General features: G+C 44.1%; 3 protein-coding genes across 6 annotated transcripts in view; 2 read left to right on the forward strand and 1 right to left on the reverse strand.

The window, feature by feature from the left end:
• FILIP1L (filamin A interacting protein 1 like) overlaps positions 1-4,176 on the forward strand; it is a 191,620-nt gene extending 187,444 nt beyond the window's left edge. For both annotated transcript variants that reach the window (XM_029578534.1, XM_029578536.1), the window contains one exon: positions 3,268-4,176. In XM_029578534.1, the coding sequence (XP_029434394.1) occupies positions 3,268-3,447 (180 nt within the window). In that variant the 3' untranslated portion in view covers positions 3,448-4,176. The remainder of the gene's footprint in view (positions 1-3,267) is intronic.
• The window catches only part of CMSS1 (cms1 ribosomal small subunit homolog), a 229,646-nt gene extending 222,671 nt beyond the window's left edge, over positions 1-6,975 (reverse strand). Inside the window, 1 exon segment of the mRNA XM_029578541.1 lies at positions 6,724-6,975. Coding sequence (XP_029434401.1) covers positions 6,724-6,787 — 64 coding nt within the window. The 5' untranslated portion in view covers positions 6,788-6,975.
• Positions 6,976-7,032: 57 nt separating this feature from the next.
• Positions 7,033-22,746, forward strand: part of TBC1D23 (TBC1 domain family member 23) — a 31,752-nt gene continuing 16,038 nt past the window's right edge. Inside the window, exons 1-12 of one of the 3 annotated variants that reach the window (XM_029578538.1) lie at positions 7,033-7,186; positions 10,717-10,828; positions 11,023-11,128; positions 12,106-12,310; positions 12,611-12,734; positions 13,602-13,726; positions 13,804-13,850; positions 17,138-17,241; positions 17,478-17,600; positions 17,989-18,081; positions 18,249-18,419; positions 19,267-19,309. In XM_029578538.1, the coding sequence (XP_029434398.1) occupies positions 7,143-7,186; positions 10,717-10,828; positions 11,023-11,128; positions 12,106-12,310; positions 12,611-12,734; positions 13,602-13,726; positions 13,804-13,850; positions 17,138-17,241; positions 17,478-17,600; positions 17,989-18,081; positions 18,249-18,419; positions 19,267-19,309 (1,297 nt within the window). In that variant the 5' untranslated portion in view covers positions 7,033-7,142. Of the gene's footprint in view, positions 7,187-10,713; positions 10,829-11,022; positions 11,129-12,105; positions 12,311-12,610; positions 12,735-13,601; positions 13,727-13,803; positions 13,851-17,137; positions 17,242-17,477; positions 17,601-17,988; positions 18,082-18,248; positions 18,420-19,266; positions 19,310-22,746 lie in introns of all 3 variants that reach the window. The other 2 variants (XM_029578537.1, XM_029578539.1) reach the window with 2 other exon arrangements.

A 22,746-nucleotide genomic window follows, 5' to 3' on the forward strand; every position in this document is an offset into this window, starting at 1 on the left:
TTCCAACAGGGGCCAATCCAGGCCACAAGAACCTGGCAATTACCCAAACACTAAGAAGATCCCATACTACTGATGCAATTAATAGCAGTGGCTATTCCCTAAGTAAACTTAATTAATAGCCGTTAATGGACTTCTCCTCCAAGAACTTATCCAAACCTTTTTTGAACCCAGCTACACTAACTACATCCTCTGGCAACAAATTTCAGAGCTTTATTGTGCATTGAGTGAAAAAGAATTTTCTCTGATTAGTCTTAAATGTGCTACTTGCTAACTTCATGGAATGCCCCCTAGTCCTTCTATTATTCGAAAGTGTAAATAACCGAGTCACATCTACTCGTTCAAGACCTCTCAAGATCTTAAAGACCTCTATCATATCCCCCCTCAGCCGTCTCTAGAATCCATTAGTGGAAATTAAGTTCTAGAACGGCAGGAAGTCTTTCTTTCTTCACAGAAAGGGTGGTGGATGCATGGAACGGCCTCCCAGAGGAGGCAGCAAAAGCAGTAAGCAGTAAGCTAATTCAAAAGAGCATGGGGTAAGCGCAGAAGATCCCTAGCAGAGGGAAAGTGAGGGTAAAGCTGAAGACCAAGCAGAGTCAGCAGCCGGACAAAGCAGGCGAGTTTGGCGGACCTTTACTGGCCAAAATGTTTCAACAGTAATATTTATTTATTTATTTTTAACTTTTATATAATCGATGTTCCTGTATAGGATACATATCGCCCCGGTTTACATATAAACTGAACAATCGCCATGAGGCTGATACAAAGAACATGAGGTATAATGAACATGAGGCAGCAGTGAACATTTGGTACCATAGGAATATGCTGAGGAGTAATATAAAAACAAGGGCTATATAGTGTGAAACTTCAAAATAAACTTAGGGGAACGCCATGATAACGGGAAATACTGGAGTAGCTGAAGGATAAACCGGTAGAGCTGAAACAGCTAGCGGGCGGTTACCTCTCCACGAAGGCCTGGCTGAAGAGCCATGTTTTCAGCTTCTTTTTAAAAACCAGGGGGCAGGGAAGAAATATACCACACCGTATACCTGAAGACTGAAATCTCACTGCAGCTTGTCGTCTTTGAAAGTCAGATTTACTGTACCTCAACTGTTAGCACTAATCAGCGAGTAACCACCGAGGCCCTATTACATCACACCGAGGGATGAAATAAATCTTTACTGTAGTGGGAAACCTGACAGTCTGAACTACAGCACAAGCCAACGATGAAGTCAGAACAGCTGGATTATGTTTTAGAGAATGAAGACTAGTTTCGCATCTCAGCACTTCACGCATTATTAAGATAATGAACATTAAATGAGCCAAGTAAAAACGGAGTGGTGTGCCCCCCTCCCCCCCCCCCCCCCAACGAGGATGCGGAATTCTACAGCACAGCTGGACTGCCTCTGCCAAAACTTCATTTTTAAACATGAGCAATCGGGCCAGCCCCAGGGCTCAGGATACGGCGTTGTATCCTTAGGGGGGGGGGGGGCACAGGTTTTGATCACGCATCCCCCCCCCCCCCAAGTCCTCAGAACCAGCAAGGAGTTGGTGAGCAATGGGTCCAGAGAGGGAGAGAAGACAGCTGCAGCTACCGTGGTGGCCCCTGCAGGCCTCAGGCCAATGAGGCTTCCCCCAAGCCACTCTTCTTTGGGAAATGTTGCTGTTTGTGCAGATTTTTCCACAAAAGAAGTGTTGAGCCATGAAAAGGGGACTTATACCAACCATGGACGTGGTGAGTATTAAAGCCATGAATTTTTACGAATGATATGAAATTAGGTGTAGAACACTATGAACATTTATTATTAATATATATGTGGATCAAAAAACCAAGATGCCAAGGGATAAATGATTGAGATGTCAGAGTATGCTTTTTTTTTTTTACATTAGTGAAAGAAGCTATAATATTCATTCTTCTAGACTTTGCAGAAAGGCAAATAATATTAAGAAAATTAAATGACTAACAAATTATGCAAACATGATGTTATTTGTTGGCACTCAACTCAGATTTATGTACTTTTTAAGCTACAGATCAGTCAAACGACACTGCCATCTAGAGTCTCGAAACTCATATACAAAAGTACATTGTAGGATGCTAAAAGAAGGGGACACAGAATCCTCCACATTTAGGAAACTGGCTGAAATTTGGATTAGATCATTTGTGACCAAAGGAGGTGAATAAGCATAGGCTGATCGGTGGCCTGTGACTAATGAGTAGGCTAGTCTTGGCCCAGTTTTCAGTGGCCATGCATCCACATCATTAAAGCTAGATGCAACAAGGTCAATCAGCAGGTCTCATTAGGAAAAATCAGTGTAAATGCTCCACACGGGAAGACCAGGAACAGCAAGTTCCCAGGAGTTAGGGATGGGTAGAGGATCCATGTGCTGGGAACTTTTAAGGTGGATGAGATTTGGAAAAGTCCATAATATCCACCAGGGGTGGACTGATTTGCCGGACTGTGTCTACAGGTGCTGGGGCTCAGTGGAGCATCAGCCATTAGGAACCCTGAGCAATTCCTTTCCTTTTGGCCCAGACAGATAAGCCTGCCGTAACACCCTCAGCAAACAAGAGCTGGTAATGAAACCAGGTTATCCTGTCACCCCAAAACCTGACTGACTATCTCCCCTTCCTCCAACCTCCCCTAGAAATGGGACTGTGGCACATTAGCAGAGCAATGTGCAAAACTCTGCACTGCTGCTACCCATTCGGTTAATAATATATATGGTTTTTTAATAAATGGTTTTTAGGGATGGGCTAAAAAATCAGTCATGACTTCAGTCTAATACCTCTCCATCCCCATTTTTGGAACATAATCTACAATTTTTATTTTTTTTTCATTTTTCACTGTATCTCTTTATTTTAGGGCTCATGAATCACTAACACCTGAAAAACCTCCATTTCCAGCTCATTCAAGAAGGAGCATCAGAAATGAAAAAAAAAGCAAACAATTTAATATATAAGGACAAATATTAAGAACATAAGACAATGCAATAGTTACAAAACTCTGGACAATATTGATAAAAATAGCTGTAAAAATGTAAATAAAGAACAAAACTTTAAATGATCAAAAAAATTCCCATTTCTGAGTGAAACAGAAATGACTTCAGAGCTAGAATCAATGTGGAAACTTTGTTTTGATGATGTTCAATGAACTGTGGAAATGACACAGAAATCAAATGTGGAAAAAAAAGGATCATGAAAAACCGGGAAGCAATTCACGAAAGGGTTTAATATGCATTTCAATTACTCCTCTTTTTCCCCCCCCACAGATGACTGGTCATCATACAGCCCCATCTCGGATTCCTATGCCAAAGCTGACAAGCGCAACAAAAGTAACAAGGAGAACACCCACCGGGACTGAAACTAACCAACCCAAGAGGCCAAGAGATCAATCCAGGAAGACAGCACAAGACCAAATCTCTAGTTGCCAGAACAGCGAGAAGCGATAAACCAGCATGCCCTGGGCAAGACCAGAATTTCAGGGGGAGCGATAAATATTTCCATATGGCGGAAAGCTTTTAGCATACCTGCGTGTGCTTACCAGAAAGACACTCTTGTAAAGAACAGTTAGGTTAGGTTATATATATGTCTAGAGAAAGCTGCAAAGGATGCCAAACCTTTGTTTTTAAAGTTCAGAATACCAAAAAAAATAAATTATTTTTTTCTTTACATTTTAATATAAATAATTGAGCGAATGTCAACTTTCATAGCCAAAAGCAAGTGACATTTCTTAAAATAATCTTTCTTCTGTTTTAGAATTAAATATCAACTTTTGTTTACAGGTTTTGCACTTTTCCCATAGTTTTCCCTTTAAGATTGTTTAGCAATCTTAAAGGGAAATTAAAAAATAAAGCAGTGATGTCTTTCCAAAAGCCTTTGCACACTGACGTTCCTATGTGTGCATATTAATGCACCTTGAATTGTCATGAAATTTAAGATATTTTATTTTTCTGTGAGGTTATTTCTTCCTTACTTCTCCCGTGATTTCGTGGACAAGTATTTCACTTTGATGGCAAGTAGTTATCTACTCCTTATTATCTTTTCTAAAATTTTCAGACTACAATGTAATGACTTTTCCTACTTTATCCTGTACCTAATGATTTATATTTTATTTGAAAAATTCAATAAATAAAACGCTGCACCAAGTACTTTCTGTAAGTGGAGCGGCATGTTACAATACTGATATAATTCTGTAGATTTTGACTTTCAATAAACTCAGGAAAATTGATTAGAAAAGAGTGCGTAAAATGTATTGATTTCTAATCCAAACACCGTTTTTACAGCACACCTCCAAATTTAGCTTTTTAAGAAACCCTTAGACAATATCATTCTATCCAGTTTATAAATAGACTGGAGACACTGATCTTTGCATACCCCTCTTTGAGCATTAGAGAATCAGCATTGCATCTAGCTTCTAATTTTAAAGATAAGAAAAAGAGGTGTTGCTTTTATAATTGGGCATACTAACAGCTCTGACAAAAAGAAATTCTGTTTTCCAGATGCAGTTTCTATTTGATGCTTCCCTCAGTTGGCAAAACAGTGAATCCTGGCTTGCAAACTCCAATTGTCTCATTATGTCTCATTAGTTCCCATGCTCCCTGACCTTCAACCATCCATCCCTTTTCTTGCTTCTTATATAGAATGCTGGACAGAGGCCTGATTTCTTGCAGCTTTAGCCATAGGTAAGCTGATCCCTTACCATCCCACCTTTATTTTTTACTTTGATAATCCAGCAAAAAGCAATTACAAAATAAGCAAAACATTTCTCATAACAAACAAACATCGATACAAAAACAATAAAGCACACCGCTCTCTTACACTAAGTCCTGAAAATGACCTCTCAATATTTTTACAATCAGCATATAAACAAATTAACAAGCCTTCGTCTAAAACTGTAAACCTGTTACGCAGACACCTTCTCCCCCATTTAGAATAGTATTCCCCAAATTTGTCCCTAGCCCCTCTTAAAGAATAAGCCAATTTCTCTATCCAGGCTACCTCACCTTTTAACTCATCTTTGAGACTTTAAATCATTCCCCCCAAACACTCTTATTTGCCTTATGTCTGTCTTGACTAGACTGTAAGCTCCACAAAGCAGGGATGTACACCTTGTAATAGTATACAAATAACTAACCCTAATAGTAGTATCAATTCCTGCGAAGCAGGTTCAGGCAGAAAAAAGAAGACAATCTAAAAGCAAACTATCCTCTTACCAAAATGGAATGAAACATTGCATAGCTGATAATATTTAAAACCTCCGGTCATCTTGCAACTTTGCTCTTGGTCAAAAGGCAAAATGCATTAACAGATATAACAAAATGTGCACATAGCTAATAAACTTTGATGGAAAATGTATGATAAATAAAAAGCAACAACACAAAAGGCAAAAATTCACGAACCTGTCGAAACCAATCAATCAATACAAAAGGTATCACCAAAAAAGGTATACAATTATTCACACCGTCTAATCAAAATGAAAAAATGATGAATTTTTCAAAAAAATTTTCATCATTTTTTCATTTTGATTAGACGGTGTGAATAATTGTATACCTTTTTTGGCGATACCTTTTGTATTGATTGATAAATAAAAAGGCCAGACAAGTAACCATTTCCGATAGAAGTGCAGACTGCAAGCACCTCTCCTGGTCCTAGATCACTCCAGGAACAGGAATCATTTCTGGTGTAAACTAGATTCTTTGCAGGTTGCGATACCTTCATTGGACCAAGAGAAGAATTGTCCGAGGGCCTTACTGGGTGCACTTATTTATATCTCTATAGGAGGTGAGGTGTTGGTGGTGGTTTAGGGGCCAGTTTTGCATGTAGAGTGAGATGTACAGACAGCACAGTACACTTTGGTGATCATCTGACATCATTTGGAGTGAGGAAAAAGATTAAATTTCTACTATGTTCTCTCACCCTAGCTTGATGGACTCTATAACAGGGTACCATCAAGCTGAGTTGAGATAACATAGTACAGAATTTCATCTTTTTGAGACTTTCCTCTTGACCTACAATCTCCTGGTTTAGGTGTCATTGTACTTCTTGATGTGGTTACATCTTTCTATAGTTAGTGGACCCATGATGATGATATATTACTTTTAAAAATGATAATCAACTATGCATAAACCACATATGGAAGAAGTGCCTCATAAGTACGGCAATGATCTGTAAACCAAGAGTCGTTCTTGCCTGTGAGTGCAACAGGCTCTCCCATCTCTGATCAAGTCAATGTACCTACTAATGATATTGGGCCTTCTCTCCTCAATCCACTTGGGAAGTTTACATACAAGCTGGAAATCAAAAAACGTGCTACCAAGCCCATTTACCCTAGAGGTGACAGAACATATATTTCTGAAATAATAAAATCAGTAACTCTGTTTACATTAAAGTTGCCATAGAAATAGCAATGATTTACGATAATCACAATACTAAATCCTAAGTATGCAGCCCACAAACATAAGAGAGCCCCATTGCACACTGATAAGAGCAATGTCACAAGTAAATAAAAAACTCATTTTATGCAAGCAAATGATAAAAGGATTTTTCATTCCTCCCAAATGAATATGAACAAACTACCGCTCCCCTTGAATGACTAAGAACACCCTTAGCTTGCAGCTGAAAGACAAAACCCCTCAGGCACGGCTGAGTAAGCTACAGGCAAAACCGGGAGCCTTAAAGCATTCCCTGCAGGTACACGGGAGGGAAGGAAAGAGGCAGGTACTTACCCGCGCTGCTTCCGCTCAGCTGCCCTGGCTCCTGCCACCACTCCTCCCCCAGGTCGTCGCCCATCTCCGTATCGCAACGGCCGCGCAGAATTCCAAAATGCGCGCGGATTCCACCCGTCAAACCTGCAGCCACAACAGAGGAACCACGCGCGAGACAGGGGTGGGAACGAAAACGGAGAATGGTGCGTTTCAAGCCTCGCTCTGAACCGTCACGCAGGGTTCCTCTACACAGAGTCTGTCCGCGGCAGGCAGGGAAGGGAGAACCAAAGAGAGGCTTGAAACGCAGTACTTAAACTTAGAGAAGCGCGGCTCCTCCCGTCTCGTCCCCTTAGAGGCCACGCCTCCCCACACCACCCACTTTTTACGATACCGGGCCGTGAACCGCTTTACGGTAGAGTGACGTGGACGTCAACACGGCGATGGCCGAGGCGGAGGAGGCGCCGCCGCTAGGGAGCTGCTGCTGGTGAGTTGCCGAGGGGCGGGAAGCAGAGGTGGCACCGGGACACCGGCTACACAGCAGAAGCAGCGACAGGGCTCGGCCTGGGTTGTCCTTCCTCGCGCTTTCCGGTTCCTGCTGAGTTTTGGTCGGACCCTGCGACCTCCTCGTTCTTAGCTTTTCTATGGCGCTGCCGGTTGTACCGATATCCGTAAGAGCTTACAGTCTAGTCCAGACACGCAGACGAGATCTGCTGCCTTCACATTCACCTTTGCCTGCTTTTCTCGAGTGAAGGCGCCGGAAATAATTTCTTTAAAATAAATCATGTGTCTTTTGCTCTGAGTTTTCGTAAATGTGGTAAACCATTTTTCCTCGTGTGCTTGGTTGGACGTGGGGATTCATATGACTTGAGCTTAATAATGAATTTCAGTACAGCTAAGCTCAGCTCTAGTAGGACATGGAGGTGCTGAAGTTGATCCCGTCATCTTGGGCTATTTAATTTGGCAGGGAAAACACAAGGGTTTTTGTCAGATAAAAAATATTTTCTTTGGGAATATAAACAATAATTAGGATTTACAGTGTCTTTCATCCAGATTGGAGCTTAGTGCGTCTTACAGGTTTAACAAGTCAGTAGCACATTTATAGCCACCTGGGCAAGGTGATATGTTACTTGTTAGGAAGTCCTGCATGACTGATTCCAAAGGTGAGAATGTGATAGGAAAATATTAACAAAGTTGCACAGATATGATGTAATGTCAGATGCTTCTCGTGCCCGACGTGCATTCTCAGTTCAGAGATTACTTACTTCCATATTTTGTGGTTTCTTCTACAGATCCTGGTGTTAGCATTTATGCTAACAGGGCTGCAGGCTCTGCTGTCTGAATGCTTGTTAGTTTCTTGCTTCTACCTGTGCTCTGAGCCAAGTTTTGTTTGGTTTTTTACTATTTTAGAATGTAGTTTCTAAAACCTTATTAATTTTTTAAAACGTGTTGTTGAGCTGTTTCCATCACATGATATGATGGGACATAATGACTGCAGAAAATGACCAAATGGTCCATCCAGTCTGCCCAGCAAGTTTCTTATGGTAGTAACTGCTGCTCCGCACTGGCACAAACTCATTTAATGACTTTTTTTTACAGGCTGAGCAGCCTTCTTGATAAATCAAATAATGCTGATTGAACCTGCTTTGCTTTTGGACTTGGCCTGCACTGTTTCCCTAATGACTGTATTTCAGTACCCTGGACTGTAAAAGTCAGATCCCAGGGTTGGCTGATTGAATCCTTTTTCCCCTTCTCTCTCCTTCTCCCTCTTTCTGCCATTGAAATGGAAAGTGATATTGCATCAAAATCATGAAAGCAAATTGGTTAATGGTAGTAATCCTCATGCTTTCTGTTAGGGGAACTAGCTGCTGCTCCATGCAGGTTACCCCCTTGCACACTTTCCTTCATTTCCACCTCTAGCTTTTAGGGATCCACAGTGTTTATCCCATGCCTTTTGGAATTTCTTTACTGTTTTCATCTTCACCACCTCTTCTGGAAGTGCATTCCAGGTATAAGTGCAAGGTGATGCATACAGGGAAAAATAACCCATGCTATAGTTACACAATGTTAGGTTCCATATTAGGAGCTAGACCCAAGAAAGAGATCTAGGCATCATAGTGGATAACACATTGAAATCGTCGGTTCAGTGTGCGGCGACAGTCAAAAAAGCAAACAATGTTGGGAATTATTAGAAAGGGAATGGTGAATAAAACGGAAAATGTCATAATGCCTCTATATCGCTCCATGGTGAGACCGCACCTTGAATACTGTGTACAATTCTGGTCACCGCATCTCAAAAAAGATATAGTTGCAATGGAGAAGGTACAGAGAAGGGCGACCAAAATGATAAGGGGAATGGAACAGCTCCCCTATGAGAAAAGACTAAAGAGGTTAGGACATTTCAGCTTGGAGAAGAGACAGCTGAGGGGGGATATGATAGAGGTGTTTAAAATCATGAGAGGTCTAGAACGGGTAAATGTGAATCGGTTGTTTACTCTTTCAGATAATAGACTAGGGGGCACGCCATGAAGTTAGCATGTGGCACATTTAAAACTAATCGGAGAAAGTTCTTTTTCACTCAACGCACAAGTAAACTCTGGAATTTGTTGCCAGAGGATGTGGTTAGTGCAGTTACTGTAGCTGTGTTTAAAAAAGGATTGGATAAGTTCTTGGAGGAGAAGTCCATTACCTGCTATTAATTAAGTAGAGTTAGAAAATAGCCACTGCTATTACTAGCAACAGTAGTATGGGATAGACTTAGTTTTTGGGTACTTGCCAGGTTCTTATGGCCTGGATTGGCCTCTGTTGGAAACAGGATGCTGAGCTTGATGGACCCTTGGTCTGACCCAGTATGGCATGTTCTTATATTTTCTAATGTTGGTTCTGAGTCATCCTTCCTGAAGTTTCTTTTCATGACCCCTAGTTCTACTGTTTACTTTCCAACCGAGAGGATCGTGCATCATTAAAACCTTTCAGATATCTGAAGGTCTGTATCATATCTCCCCTGCACCGCCTCTCTTCTAGGGTATATGTTTTTAGATCCTTCAGTCTCTCCTTATAAGTATTATGATACAGACCCCACACCATTTTGGTCACCTTTCTGTGGATCACCTCCATCTTCTATCCTTTTTGAGATGTGGTCTCCAGGACTGAACACAGTACTCCAGTTGAGGCCTCACCAAGGACCTGTACAAGGGCATTATCACCTCCTTTTTCTTACTGGTTATTCTCTCTCTATGCAGCCCAGCATTCTTCTGGCATTGCTTCACCGGACCAAATATTATCACTCCAAAGTCCCTCTCCCAGACCATGCACATTAGTGTTTCTGTATTGTATCAGGCGCTAAATAGCAGAATCTGGTATTGAACATGGAAAAGCAGTTTTCTGACAACTGATGACCATATTTATCAAGTTCCTATTAAGCCCAATAAAAATGCTTCAAGTATTAATCAAGGACCAACTTAATAGAGCTATACAGGGACGGACAGCAATTTCACTAACACACTAATCTTACAGATTATTTATTTTAAAAACCTATAAACCGTTAATTAGAAATAAAATTAGACTAAGCAATGTATATACAAACATACAGCATAAAATAAACAATTAAAAATATATCAAAACATAAAATTGTAAAACCTATAAAGACATTTATTTTCCTATTAATCTTTCCAGATGTTGATAATATAGTATCCCTGGTTTCTGCCTGTAAGGTCCCTTATCTTCTTAGATATCACAAGATATCTAAGAAGCTCGTCAGTTACAGGAATTGTAAAGCAAAAGTTAAGATGGCAAAAGCAGAAAGAATATTATCTGCTCATTATTCTAAGTTTCCATATGTGGTAGCAAGCTAGCGACTGCCGTATCTGGTGACACCACTACATTGATCTGATATTGACAAAAAATGGGTAAAATCATCTCAGAATAGTTTAGTCTAGCTAAAAAGCAACATTTGAATATTGTTGGGATGTGTCCTTTATACTGAATGGAGCCATTTCTTTTTTTTTTTTTTTGCAGGGAAAAAGACCTGGCGGAAGCTCTGGAGGCAGGAGGTTGTGATCTTGAAACAGTACGAAACATAATTCAAGGGCGAGAACTGCCTGCTGACCTCAGGGCCAAAGTCTGGAAGGTAAAGCTTATCAAGACATATATAAAACCTGGGCATGGAATGAGAGCTGATATCACCAGCTTGGAAGTTTGATTCTTTATATTTGTGTGTCTGTGTATTTTACTTTCAAATGCTTTGTCTTTCGAAAGCGTCAAACTTGCCAACTTCTAAATTTGTACTTGGGTATGGGCTGTTTTTTTTTGTTTTTTTTATAGATTGCACTGAATGTTGCTGGGAAAGGGGACAGCTTAGCATCTTGGGATGGTTGTTTGGATCTGCCAGAACAGACCACAATTCATGAGGACTGCCAAAAGCTCATTGGTAGGTTCAATAACCCTTTTGCTTACATCTGAGCCCCGTTTCATCATTCTAGAGACCTGTTCAAGAAAATTACCTTTTTATTAATGAGAAGGCAGAGGTTGTTAGGTGCTACAAACTATAGGCCAGCTGTACTTGGGGGTTTATCTTATTTTGTATCTGTGGAAAAATTGCTTCATCAGCCTGCTCTGTGTCTATTGTAAGAGAGGCCATCTGAGGCAAGCAGCCTGTGACACATGGATCTGCCTACCCTATCCCCGTGCACCTGAGATCTTTTAAAACTGAATATTCTAAACAGTTTTGTTAATGTTTAGAAGCCTGCCCTCTTTTCCCACATTGAAACAGTCTGATTTCTTGGTGTCTGTACACAAGAGCACACCCCCCCCCCCAGTGCTTTATAGACCATTAAATGGATCCTCTCTGTGCAGAGAGGCCCCTGTGTACTGACAGGGAGTGGTATTCCTAGATAACACATCTAGGAGTCATCCTGGCAGTCAGTGACAAAAGTTTACTCGCATTTTCTTACCTTGGCCCCATAGCGCTTCAGCAAGTGAGGTGGTAGAGATGCCTGATTTCTGTTTGATCATTGCTGAAATTCGTTCTTTGACTTCCCTCGTTTTCCCCCTTCCCCACTCGTCTGTGATTTAATGCCACATCTACTTTGAAACATGGCAGTGGACCAGTATTCAGCCAAAGTCACTTGCTCAGTGGCACGGTTAACTAGCTCTGAAATGGAATTTTTCTCGCTGGAAAGGAGCGTAATTGAACAAAAGGAGGCGAGAAGTAGCTTGACTTCCACATTTATAGAACAGAAGAGACTCTCACTACTAGAGAAGATGTTTTCATTTACCATGTACTAGCTGCAGTCAGGATGTCTAAAACATGACTGTTCCCGCCCCAGCTGCCCCAAAAAGGCAAAAGAATTTGTTAAAATAACCTAGCACCTGTGTACAGTTTGCAATTATCTGTGCTGTTTGCAGGCCTGCTCTCAGCTCCAGAAGAGGAGAAGCCAGGGCTGCTTTTGGATATTGAATCCATTGTTACCTTTTACTGTAAGTCACGCAGTGTTAAGTATCAGCCAAACCTGGGCTGGATATACCTGCTGAAACCCTTGGCTGAACTTCGAATGTCACGCGGTGACTTGTACAACTGCTTCTATGCTATAATGAATAAATACATCCCCAGGTAAGCATCTGTTTTGGGTGGATAAAGAACGATGCAGATTCAATGGACTAATTATCTGTGAACCGTTATCTGTGCCAGCTAGCCAAACTTGGACTACAGTATATGTTGTCAGGATTAGACAAATTAAAAGTACAATAACTAGATCGTTGGTGCTCCATACAGTAAATAATATGCACACGGGTATATAAATGAATGTGTTCGGCTGTGGAGAAGGGAAGGCAGGGGTAGGCGCTAGACATGTATTTTCATACTGTTTATTTCTTTCCTTTTTTAAGTGCAAATTGTGTTTATTTGTTTAAGAGATTGCTTCATGAAGGGAAGGCCGTTTCACCTGTTCAGGCTTTTGCTCCAGTATCATGAGCCTGAACTTTGCTCCTTCCTGGACACAAAGAAGGTCATGCCAGACTCCTATGCACTCAGATGGGTAAGCGAGAGAATGGTGAGCAACGTCGTGGAGAGCTCGGAACTCTTTCACTCCCTATGCAGACCGCCAGAGGGAGTGAAAGACTGGAGAGCACAGGCAGTGAACTCTGGAGTTTGACTCTGAGCTTGATCTGTGGCCTGAGCCATTCAGTCGATTGCTTTGTATGACTTAATTGCAAACTTTGGACCTTCCAGCTAGACTCTGACTTTTATGTCTGCGTTCGAGGTCCAGAAATCGGAACTATTACATAACAAAATGAATGTGCCCATCGGATGGCTTTGGAGCTTTTCACATCTGTTTCTCATGGGTTTCCATTCAGGAGGGTTGGTTTGTTCTTCCAGTTTAAATGTTTGCCAAATGAAAGTCTGGTTGTACAAAGTGTACTAGTGGGTTAACTTGGAACAGCAAACATCCTTCAGAAACTTGGTGGCCATTTGATCATCAAATGATTAAAAAAAAGAAAACAAGCTGCAATGTTCCTATGATTTTCAATCCAGGAAAAAGAAATGATCCATGGGGAAAGGTGGAGAGGTGCAAAGTTCACATTTGTTTTTATGTACATACGGGGCACTACGGTCTAATGTAGTCCTTTTTCAGCTTGTTTTTAGACTTCTTTCCAAAGGAAGAAAAATAGGCTTATGAGATCACCTTGTCTTTGTGACCATCTATCCCATCCCATAAATAATTCTCCACACCAAATTTTCAGGATGACTGTGGTGTGCAAGAGGATCCTGACCGGGGTATTCTCTTTTAGGATCCTCTATGCATACGACTCAGAAAATAGGCCCCATTAGTTCTGCGTGGAACTGCGCGCTGTTAACCGTGTTGCCATGCTATTCTCACAGCTCATCTCTGACTCTTTTCTAGCTTGGAAGCCTCTTTGCGTGTTGCTGCTCTGTTGACGTTGCTCAGACGATGTGGGACCACTACTTCCAGCAAGCGGACCCCTTCTTCATATATTTCCTGACGCTGATCATCCTCGTTAATGCCAAGTGAGCTGCTCTCAAACCGAGTTTCACCTCTGTGTTGTAGTTGTAACTGTACTCATCGTCTTGGTCTTCTTTTCCAGAGATGTTATTTTGATGCAAGAATTGGAGAACAAAGAAGAAATTATAAGTAGGTAACAGTGTTGAGAAACCTAATCTGACGTTAACTTATGATTATAAGATTTGAAGGGGAATGAAGTCTAGGTGGAGCGTTAGGATGGAGCCTGATTGGAGGACACCACCTTATCTTTTATTTTGAATATTTCTCATCACAGTCTAGGACAATATCTGTTTTTATGCATTCATGCGCCAAACTTGTATAAACGTTCATTCTCTGATGTACCCAGATCAGTCCAGGCTCCTGGGTTTTGCCTCCCTACCAACAGATGGAGACAGAGAGAGTTTCACTGACACTGTACATAATCCAGTGTGCCACCTGCAGTCTGAAGAGAGAGAGAGAGAGAAAAAAAAAAGATTAAAAGACAAAATTTCTGGATCCTCCCAGGGGGTTGGGAGGTCCTGGTGGGGCCAACCCCCCTAGTTTGAGGCAGTTGAGCAAGGGGTTGGTGACCCTTCTGATAGCTTGGTCCGGAGGTCCGTTGGGTGGACTTCTGGTGGTCCAGATCCCTCATGAGACAGCAGTGCAATCTGCTGCCGGTTCTGCACTGCAAGTCCAGTGGAGCAGGGAAGTATCGGTTTGTCCTGATCTGGGTCGCTAAAGTTTGGCAAAAGGAGACTGATATAGCCAGTGGTCTGACTCTCTTTTTTGATCTGCCATGCGGCCTGCACTCCTGGAACCTGAACCTCTGCACCAAAGGAAACTACTGGTTTCTATGTATCTTTTTATTTGTTCTCAGAAAGAAAAAAAAAAAAGAACAAGGAACTAGTTAGAGGAATCTGTGCAGCAGCGGGGTTCCAGGGGGGAAGCTACCTTAGCAGCTTGGGGAGCTCAGCGATGAGGTTTTTCAGCAGCTTCTCTGCCTGCGGAGGAGACCGGGTGTTGTCTCCATGATACTGAGGGACAGTTCCCCTGTTAGCCGTTGAGGTGCTGGTGGTGCTGCGGGTGCAGGGAGGGAACAGCATGTGCATGTAGCAAAAGCAGCATGGCATTCGGGGGGTCTGCATCGAGCATGGCTGTACCAGTAGGACAAGCCTCGCAGGTGGTGACTGTGGCTAGCGCTGAGGCTTTCCCCGACAGCACGGAAACAGCGGTCATTTTAGATTCCCTTGCAGCATCGGTGGGAGAGGCAGGAGAATCCCCTCCTCAACTATCCCACGGCGGTGCAGAGAGGCACTTGCTTCGAGGAGGCGTCTCTGGTTCTGGTAGAGGTCTTCTGCCAGTTTTAATTTGCTTATGCGCAAAGCTTGTTTAGCGGGATGCTGGCTCTCAGCCCCAGTCTCCATAGATTCTCGGCGAGAAGAGGCCTGAGCTGTTAAGAAGCTCTTCGGGCCTTCAGTGATCCAAAGGTGCAGGCAGGCTTTGCTTAACTGTATGGTAGGCCACGGCAGTGGTTCTCTTCCCATGTGTGCGCACATTCCCGCCGCATGGTAGATGCATGAGCAGGGATCTGTGCACATAAGGCCGCGGACTAGATTTGAGCATGTATGTCTGCGACCTAGACTTTAGCGTGTATTTGCCCAGGTAACTGAATGCATATTTGCGCAGGTACTTGTGTGTGTAAGGCCGCGGAACCAAGAATCAGGCGGTGGGCTTGAAAGGCCTGGGAGTTGATTCTCTGAGCAGAGCAGCACTTGGAGCGGCTGGGTCCAGGTCAATAGTGAGGGACTGCAGGTGGCACTAAGGATTATGAAGCAGTGGCAGTGAAACTTTGTCTCCATCTGCTGTCAAGGAGGCAAAACCCAGGAATCTGGGCTGATCTGTGGAACTACAGGAATGAAAATTAGCAGGTAAGAACCAATTTTATTTTATTGTTGACATAATGTGGACACTTTTTCAGAAATTTAATGTGCACTAGCATATAGCCTTGCGCTTCTAACTGATAAGACAAGAACTGTTGGAGCTCTGTTTACATGCAGATTTCTTGCTGGCCATGCCACAGCTGGATTCATAGTAGCCCATCTAGTCTCTGCACAGTTTACTTCCTGTTACAAATGGTGCAGGCTCTGCACCAAAAGCTATATGAGATGAGCCTAAATATGAATGCTCTGGAGGAGATGAAATAGGGGGTATGATAGAGACATTTAACAAATCACAAGAAACAAACCCTTTCTGATGGGAAGGAAGCTGTACAGCTAATTTCCATGATCTGAAGCTCCAAGGGGGTAGACTCAGGAGCAACATCAGGACGTTGGTGGAGTCAAAAATGATATCTAAATTAAAAAATGTGTGGGATAAACACACAGGATTCCTTGTGGCATGAGATGTGCAACATGCAGAGCAGCAGTTCAGCCCCAAGCGGAGGTGGTACGATTACATAAGAACCATAAGATTTGCCATACTGGATCAGACCAAAGGTCATCAAGCCCAGTATCCTGTTTCCAACAGTGACCAAGCCAGATCACAAGCACCTGGCAGGATCCCAAGGGGTAAATAGATTCCAAGCTGCTTATCCCAAGAATAAGCAGTGGATTTCTGCAACTCTACTTTAATAATGGTTTATGGACTTTTCCTCCAAGAACTTGTCCAAACCTTTTTTAAACGCAGCTACACTAATAGCTTTCACCATATCCTCTGACAGTGAATTCCAGAGCTTAATTATGCATTGAGTAAAAACAATTTTTCTCTTATTAGTTTTAAATGTATTACCCAGTAACGTCATTGTGTGTCCAGTGGTTCTTGTACTTTTTGAAAGAGTAAACAACTGATTAACGTTTACTCATTCCTGATTGCATCAGGTATCCAAGAAAGTGCTGGGTTAACCCTGAACAGCAATGATGCAAGAACGTGGGGCTTCCAAGAAAGCTGGAAGTGACCCTCAAGGGCGGGACTGTGGTTAAAACCCAAAACTGCATTGTGTGCAGGAAGACCGGATTTTTTTTTTTTTTTAAATGAACTGCCTCACAAACCTTGGTGGCTATGGGGATTATTACAAATCCCAGTACTAGAAGGGGACCAGGCTGTTAACTCAAGTGTGGGTCTTCTAAGAAATAAAATTGTAAATGGCAGGGACAAAAATGGCCTATTAGGGGTGGTCTCCATCCCCTCCGCTATCGCAGATCGTGTGCATGCTTAGGACAGATATGGAGGGCAGAGGAGGGTCAGGGGTTGAGAAATCGGGGGAACCTAAAACATATTTGGGGGAAAAAATGGGGTTGGAGTTGGCCCATGGGGATTTCCTCCACTTCGGGCAGTTGCAGGTATAATCTCAGCTGGACAGACTGGCTGGCCGTTCTGCTTTTTGCCTGCCGTCATTTTACTTATAGTGATTCCATGATGACTCTTTGTGTGGCTTTCAGAGTCCCTGGAGAATTCTCTCTCCAGTCTGCAGGTTGAAGATATGGAAGATCTTTTCTCGCTGACTCAGTATTACTGCAGTAGAACCCCAGCTTCATTCAGGAAGGTACTGAAAGAACGAGCTTTTTTTACTCCAAAAGCTTCTCCCGAGTCGTGCTGGTGAATGTTTGTGCCACGGGTTGGGGGCCAGCGTACTACTCCAGGACCACTGGGGTGTGGTTTCCCTTTGAAGGCTCCTTTTGAGCTTTTGCATGCATCTCTTGTGGGCTTTCTTGCCTGCCTGCCTGAAAAAGTCCTACCACTTCTGAGACGACCGTGGGCGCTCTTTCTACTTTCTCATAGGGCAACCAGAGTCTGTTTGGCAGTAGCTTGCTAGGACTGAAAGATGATGACACAGATTTGAGCCAGGCCCTTTGTCTGCCAATTTCGGTATCTGAGATTCTTCAAGCAAATCATCAGCAAGGGGTCGGTAAACCAAGTGATTAGATGCTATATTGCATGGCTGTCAGATGCAGTGTGATGTTGGCATCAGCGCTCTGCCAGTTGCCAGCAGCCTGGTATATAGGACCTGCCTCTTTGGGCAGTGCCATAGAATTAAGTCATGTGTGGTCCATGGATCTAAGAAGTGCAGTTCATAGCAGTTTGATCTTTTCCAGCTTTTACTGCAAGTTTAATCACATCCCCTATATAGATAAGTATCCAAAGGATAGTTTTGGATGGCAAATTAAATTTTTAGCACTTCATTACCAACAAAACAGCCTGCTCTCTGTAAACAGATGGCTGCAGTTTGTATTGGTGTAAGGCTGTAGATTCAGCACCCATGTGAAATGTTAAAATTTCTATTTCCTTTCAGGAAGGAGTACGTTTTTTTGTAGTGGATTGCCGGCCTGCTGAGCAGTACAATTCTGGGCACCTGTCAACAGCATTTCATTTGGATTCTGATCTGGTTAGTATAAGCCAGTCAGCCAGCAGCCCTGTCCTATGAACCAATAATATCAATGCTGGCTGTTAGGGACATATCCACTTTTGGATATGAAATAGTAATTTTAAGTACTTTAGAGAGAAGCTTCTCCAGCCTGTTCTCCCATGCCTAATGGGTGGTTTTTGTGGTAGATGCTCCAGAATCCCGGAGAGTTTGCTTTGTCCGTAAAGTCGCTGTTGGAAGCACAGAAGCAGTCCATCGAGTCTGGATCTATAGCTGGTGGGGAGCACCTGTGTTTCATGGGGAGCGGTCGAGAGGAGGAAGACATGTATATGAACATGGTGCTGGCACACTTTTTACAGGTAAATCTGATCAAGGTCTCCGGTTTTCTGCGACAGATCCTGGGCAGATTCTATAGCAGGGGGGGGGGGGGAGGGGTAGAGAAGTCTTCCCAGTCTCTGATTCTTTCTTGTGCTAACCTCTTTCTGTCACCTCCATGTCTTCTCCCAATACTTGGCCTGAAGTTGGGTAAAATCCATACCTTTCACTTTTGACTTTGCCAGTGCCAAACAAATTGAACAGAATAAGCAAAATTGTGTGGACATCAGCTAGCAAAACAAAACAAAAAAAAAGCAAGCAGGAATGTCAGGATGAGGAGCTGTGGGAGGAGAGTGCGGAGAGCATTGTCTGACTGGGCAGGGGCAGCATGGCAGAGTAGATAAGATGCTGAGTGCCCATGCAGTGCTATCCCATATTTTCTGGGATTCTGTAGCAATGGCAGGAGCTATGGAATCGTAGAAAATCAGGACTCTGCCTCTGATTAGAGATCAGACTGTCACAATTATTACCTTCGACATGGTGTCCCTGACTTCTGGAGGAAGGGTATGCTGTTTGAGAGCACCCTAAATTAAAGGAAAGCAACAAAGGTGGTTGGTTAGATCTTTGTACATGGCTGACGAATGAGTTTCAAGGTGAGTTTTTGGGACCGGTCAGCCAGTAGATGCTTGGACAGGATTAAAAACTGTTCCATGAAGTCAGGTGGCTAACTCTGCCCTGGAAGTCCTGCTTCTGCATTGCCTGAGAAAGTTTGTGCCTTAAACCAGGAGAGACAATAGCAAGAATCTCTAAATTGGTGAACAAGCTGCATTTATTTCTTTGTAAAATCTACCACCGTGCATGCATTTATCATTTCAAATGTTCTTGTTACAGAAAAACAAAGAATATATCAGCATTGCCAATGGAGGATTTATGGGTAAGCTTTAAATGTAATCACCTGCTCCTTTGGTAGCCTCAAGGTATCAAGTTGTCTTGCCTTAAAAAAATTTGTGTTTTGCCTTTTGGAGAATTGTTTTTCCCCTTCAGCTGGGAGGTGCTAGATTCGACTTAGGCACTGAATGTAATGATAATTACGAGTTCCTGTTCATACCCGGATCAGTGCAGACTCCTGGGATTAGGCTTCCCTTCCAGCAGATGGCGACAGAGAGAGCTGCACTGGCATATAACCTGGAGTGCCACCTGCCAGTCCCTCAGTATTTCTCTGTCTCCAGCATATGGTAGAGGTGCAATCCCTGCAGTCTAAAAAGAAAAATAAAAGAGAGAGAGAGAGTACAAAGATTCTTTTTATTGTCCGTCCTGGGAGGTTGTTAGGCCCTGGTGGGGCTATCCCTCTTTCAGTTCAGAGGAAAGAGCAGGAGGTCAGGGACCCTCGTCTGTCTCAGCTTTTCGCCACGAGGGGGTGAATAGCTGGTGGGGCCAGTCCCCCCTCCCCCCCCCCCCAGGAGAACAGGTGGAATCTGGCAGCTCCTCAGCACAGGGAAGTACCCTTTGTGAGGTTTTTTCCCTTCCTCTGAGTAAAGTTAAAAAAAAAAAAAAAGTCTTACAAAAAAACAAAGGATGGGGAGGAAGTGAAGCAGAGCGGCAAGGTTTTTAGCAGCCAGGAAGGCTGCGTTGGAACCTTGCAGGGCTGCTGGGAGGTGAGTTCCCGGGTGGCAGTGCTGTTTGACTGTGTGGCACGGCGGGACTCCTTTTGCCACATGGTCAGGCCTTGTTGCAGGCGGCACAGCGTTGCTTGTTTTAATTGTCGAGCAGCAATGCATGTTGCTTGCACGCGAGCCGGGTTGTGTTCCTGATGTCTTTCTGATGGAGAGAGGGTGGGTTGGGGCTGGCAGAAGCCACACCGGAGCACCAGCTGAAACAGCAGTCAGGCGCGGAGCACCTTTGAAGTCGACCTCCGCTGGGAGCGGGAAAGGCGGCCATGTTGTCGGGAGCTGAAGGCTTGCCAGGGCTGTTTCAGGGGTGTGAGGAGTGAGGATCCCCCCCTCCCCCCCCAGGTTGTCTCTGATGGGGCAGGGCTCTGTTCACCAGAGAGAGCCCGATTCTGACGGTGAGGGAGATTCTCCCAGAGATGGATTGGAGGTTCCCGCTCCTTTTTCATCAGAGTTTGTCCTTCTTATGCACGAGGCAAATTTGGCTCTTAAGATGGTTGGGAACTTCTCAGACCGGGCTCAGAGGCTTGATGGTCTGCGACTGGGCAAAAGGCCTGGAGGGTCTGTGGGTCTGGTTCTGCAGAAGGCGCCCAGGGTCCTCGGATTGAGGACAGTTCCGGGCAGTCCAGATGTAGACTCCGGTTCAGGGGACGGAGCCCTGCAGGTTTCTGCCTTTCCGGATCTGACTCTGCCTGACAAGGATCCAGCTTACTTGATAATAGCCTGGATGGTCCAGATCCTGATGAAGGTTTGAACCAGGTGCCAGTTGCAGAAGGAGGCGTCCCAAAGGTGATGCATCTTTTCTGGAAGGAAGAGTTGTGGCCCTTGATCTCTTGTGTTCTCGGAGCTAGGGTTCAAGGTTCCTCAGGAGGAGTCAGATCAAGAGGGAGTGGACCCAGTCATGGATGGCCTGAGGGGTCCAGCAAAAGCCTTCCCCTTTCACAAGTCTGTGAAAAATCTGTTGGTCAAGGAGTGGGACACTCCAGAGAGGGGCCTGAAGGTGGGCCGAGCGATGCCGAAGTTGTATCCATTGCCTCAGGACACACTCAAGCTATTGGCACTCCCTAAGGAGGATGTGTCTGTGTCTGTGGTCGCTAAGACCACCATCCCTGTGGCTTTTCAGCAGCGCTGAAGGTTATGCAGGACAGGAAGTTGAAAATACACCTCAAGAAGATATTTGAAGTGTCTGCGCTTGGCATTCGTGCTGCTGTGTGCAAGTAGCTTCATGCAAGAGGGCCAGTTTATGCTGGGTACAGCAATTACAGGCTACTAGAACGCTATCTCCACCCAAGGCTAAGCAGGCGAACTGTTTGGAGGCAGCAGCAGCTTATGCTGTGGATGCCCTGGATGACCTCATCAGGACTTCAAGAATTATGATGTCTGCAGTGTCGGCCAGCAGGTGCCTTTGGTTAAGGAACTGGTCGGCAGGTGTTTGGTCTAAGTCTCGTTTAGGAGCATTATCGTTCAAGGGGAAGCTTCTGTTTTGAGAAGACTTAGAGGAGCTCGTGAAGCATCTCGGGGAGACCAAAGGGCATAAGCTACCAGAAGATAAGCCAAAAGGAAACAGAGGTTCCTTTGCGGGGCATTCCCAGTTTCGGTCAAATAGACTGTTTCACCCAAGTAAGCCCTCGGCAGGAGCTCAGAGGCAAGGCACCGGGAGGCAACAACCCTGGAATCAGCCCTTTCGAGGGGGCAGAAAATCAGGCAGAGAAGATCTCAGCCAGGGTTCTGGTGGAGCAAAGTCCTCCAAATGATGTGATGCCGGCCCACTCCTCTCTTCCTCGTATTGGGGGACGTCTGACTGTATTTTACGAGGAGTGGACCAAAATCACAACAGACCTGTGGGTTCTCGGTAGAATTCTCTCGCCCGCTGTGGGACTTGTTTATGTTTTCCCCTTGCGCTCCTTGCTGCAACAGAAAGGTGGTCCAGGAAACCCTGGAATGGTTAGGAGAATTGGGAGCTGTAGTTCCCGTTCCTATGGGGGAACAAAGGACGGGAAGGTATTCCATTTATTTCGTGGTCACGAGGAAGGAAGGGTCCTTCCGTCCAATTTAGAATTTAAAGAAGGTGAATATGGCTCTCAGATTCCTCGCTTCCGAATGGAGACTGTGTTCGGTGATTGCAGAAGTGCACAACAGAAAGTTTTTGACTGAAGGATATCTGCACATTCCAATCTGCCCAGATCACCAGCGGTTTCTACGCTTCATGGTCCTCAGGAAACATTTTCAGTTTTGTGCCCTTCCGTTCGGTTTGGCAACTGCACCACAGACATTTACCAAGGCAATTATGGCTGTGGCAGCGATGCTCAGGAAGAAGGGCATTTTGGTTTATCCATATCTGGACGACTGACTCATTCGGGGAAAAATTGGAAGCCCTTGGGGTTCAAGCGGTAGCTCAGGTCTTGGAGCAGTTGCGGTCTCTGGGCTGGGTGGTGAATTTGACAGTCATCTTACCCTGTCTCATGTTCTGGAGTTCTTGGGAGCACATTTCGACACCAGGATAGGGAAGGTTTTCCTTACAGAGGGTGGTATTCTCAAGCTGCAGAAGCAGGTGCGCAGGTTGTTGGATGCAGTGGTTCCCAGAGTCTGGGATTACCTTCAAGTGTTGGGCTCTGTGGCCTCGACATTGGAGCTGTCTCTTGGGCCTTTGCAGATATGAGGCCTCTGCAGGGGCCTCTCCTTTCGCGTTGGGATCCTTTGTCTG

Source organism: Rhinatrema bivittatum, chromosome 15, assembly GCF_901001135.1.
Source record: "Rhinatrema bivittatum chromosome 15, aRhiBiv1.1, whole genome shotgun sequence".
Lineage (NCBI taxonomy): Eukaryota > Metazoa > Chordata > Amphibia > Gymnophiona > Rhinatrematidae > Rhinatrema > Rhinatrema bivittatum.